The sequence below is a fragment of the Leptomonas pyrrhocoris genome, assembly GCF_001293395.1.
Source record: "Leptomonas pyrrhocoris isolate H10 chromosome Unknown, whole genome shotgun sequence".
In the NCBI taxonomy this organism is placed as follows: Eukaryota; Euglenozoa; class Kinetoplastea; order Trypanosomatida; family Trypanosomatidae; genus Leptomonas; species Leptomonas pyrrhocoris.
In genome coordinates, this window is record NW_015438377.1 from 569528 (window position 1) to 570705 (window position 1178).

The 1178-nt window shown below is 48.6% G+C and overlaps 1 protein-coding gene across 1 annotated transcript; it reads left to right on the forward strand.

Moving 5' to 3' along the window:
- Positions 1-508: 508 nt before the first annotated feature.
- ABB37_08037 (hypothetical protein) lies at positions 509-706 on the forward strand (the record flags this gene model as incomplete). Its single annotated transcript, XM_015806890.1, has 1 exon — positions 509-706. The coding sequence occupies one exon, from the start codon at positions 509-511 to the stop codon at positions 704-706; it is 198 nt and encodes a 65-aa protein (XP_015654761.1).
- Positions 707-1178: the final 472 nt, after the last annotated feature.

The following is a 1178-nucleotide window of genomic DNA, read 5'->3' on the forward strand; positions in this document are numbered from 1 at the left end:
CTGGGAGTGCTGCGAGTGCGGCCCAAACTGGGGAATCTGCCGCTGTGCACCGTGCGGGGGACGCTGACACTGCTCCGTCTGGTGCGTGTGTGTGGCCTGACGGTGAGTGGCTGCGTGTTGTGTATGGCTGGACGGGTGTGCTGTGGGGTGAGCGTGCGATAGAGGGCTCTCTGCTGCTGAGTGTGTGGTGCTGTAAGAGACGGAGGGAGCAACATAGCGTATGTACATGGTGGTGTGGCGTGCGCAACCTGCTGTCTTGTGCTGTGTGCGTTGGTGTTGGGGCTGCCGTGGTGTAGGAAAGGGCAGGGTTAGGGTTAGGGTTAGGGTTAGGGAAGCGGTTCTGATTGAGTTTCGTACTCTGAAGAAAGAGCGTGTCACTTATTTAGTTTGCTGATATTTTGGTTGTGGTTGGCGTGATATTTGGTCTCTTTTCTTGATTCGTTGTTTTGGTTAATGCTTTTGTGCCGCGAAATGCGCAGATGAAGTTTTATGTGTAGAGCCCAAGTCCATGTCGCACGTTTGTACAACACTGGTTGTTTCAGGATGCACTTTCGCGATGTTTTCAAATTGTAACGCGCGAAACAACACCTCTGCCATCCTGTCGGGAATGCACCGACACGTGCTCGAGATAACTTGTGACTGCTCTTCTTACTTCTTCTCTTGCTTATCTTTTAACCCTCACGATCACTTCTCGTATGTATCGTGATTGCTGAAGCATTCGCCCTTCCCGCCAAAAGCATTCCGCAGCCGTCAAAGTTTTAAAAGCCCACCCACCCAACCCTTCGTTGCAACTCTCTTTTTGTTTTCATTCCTTTTCATTTACGAGTATTTCTGTTCTTCGCCTTTATTTTTCCTGTACTTTCTGCAGCCTCTGGCGCAGGGTTTTTCCTTTACTTGACATTGTTTTCGCCGTCTTTTCTATTCTATCTTTGCGTTTTCTATCTTCGTTTTCGTTAACCGTATCTGTCTTCAGCAAGCTATTTTACAACCTGTTTTTCGCTGTACCGCGAGCATCTCCAGTGCGTCTTGGGGTCCCGCACCCCTGCCATGGCGAGCATGCCGCTCCTCTATTTCTGTTCATTCATACACACAAAGACGCTATTTTCACTATTGTTAATGATTACGTTCTATTGTTTGTTTTCTATCCAGCGGTGAGGTTTCTTGTTTTTACCGTCTGT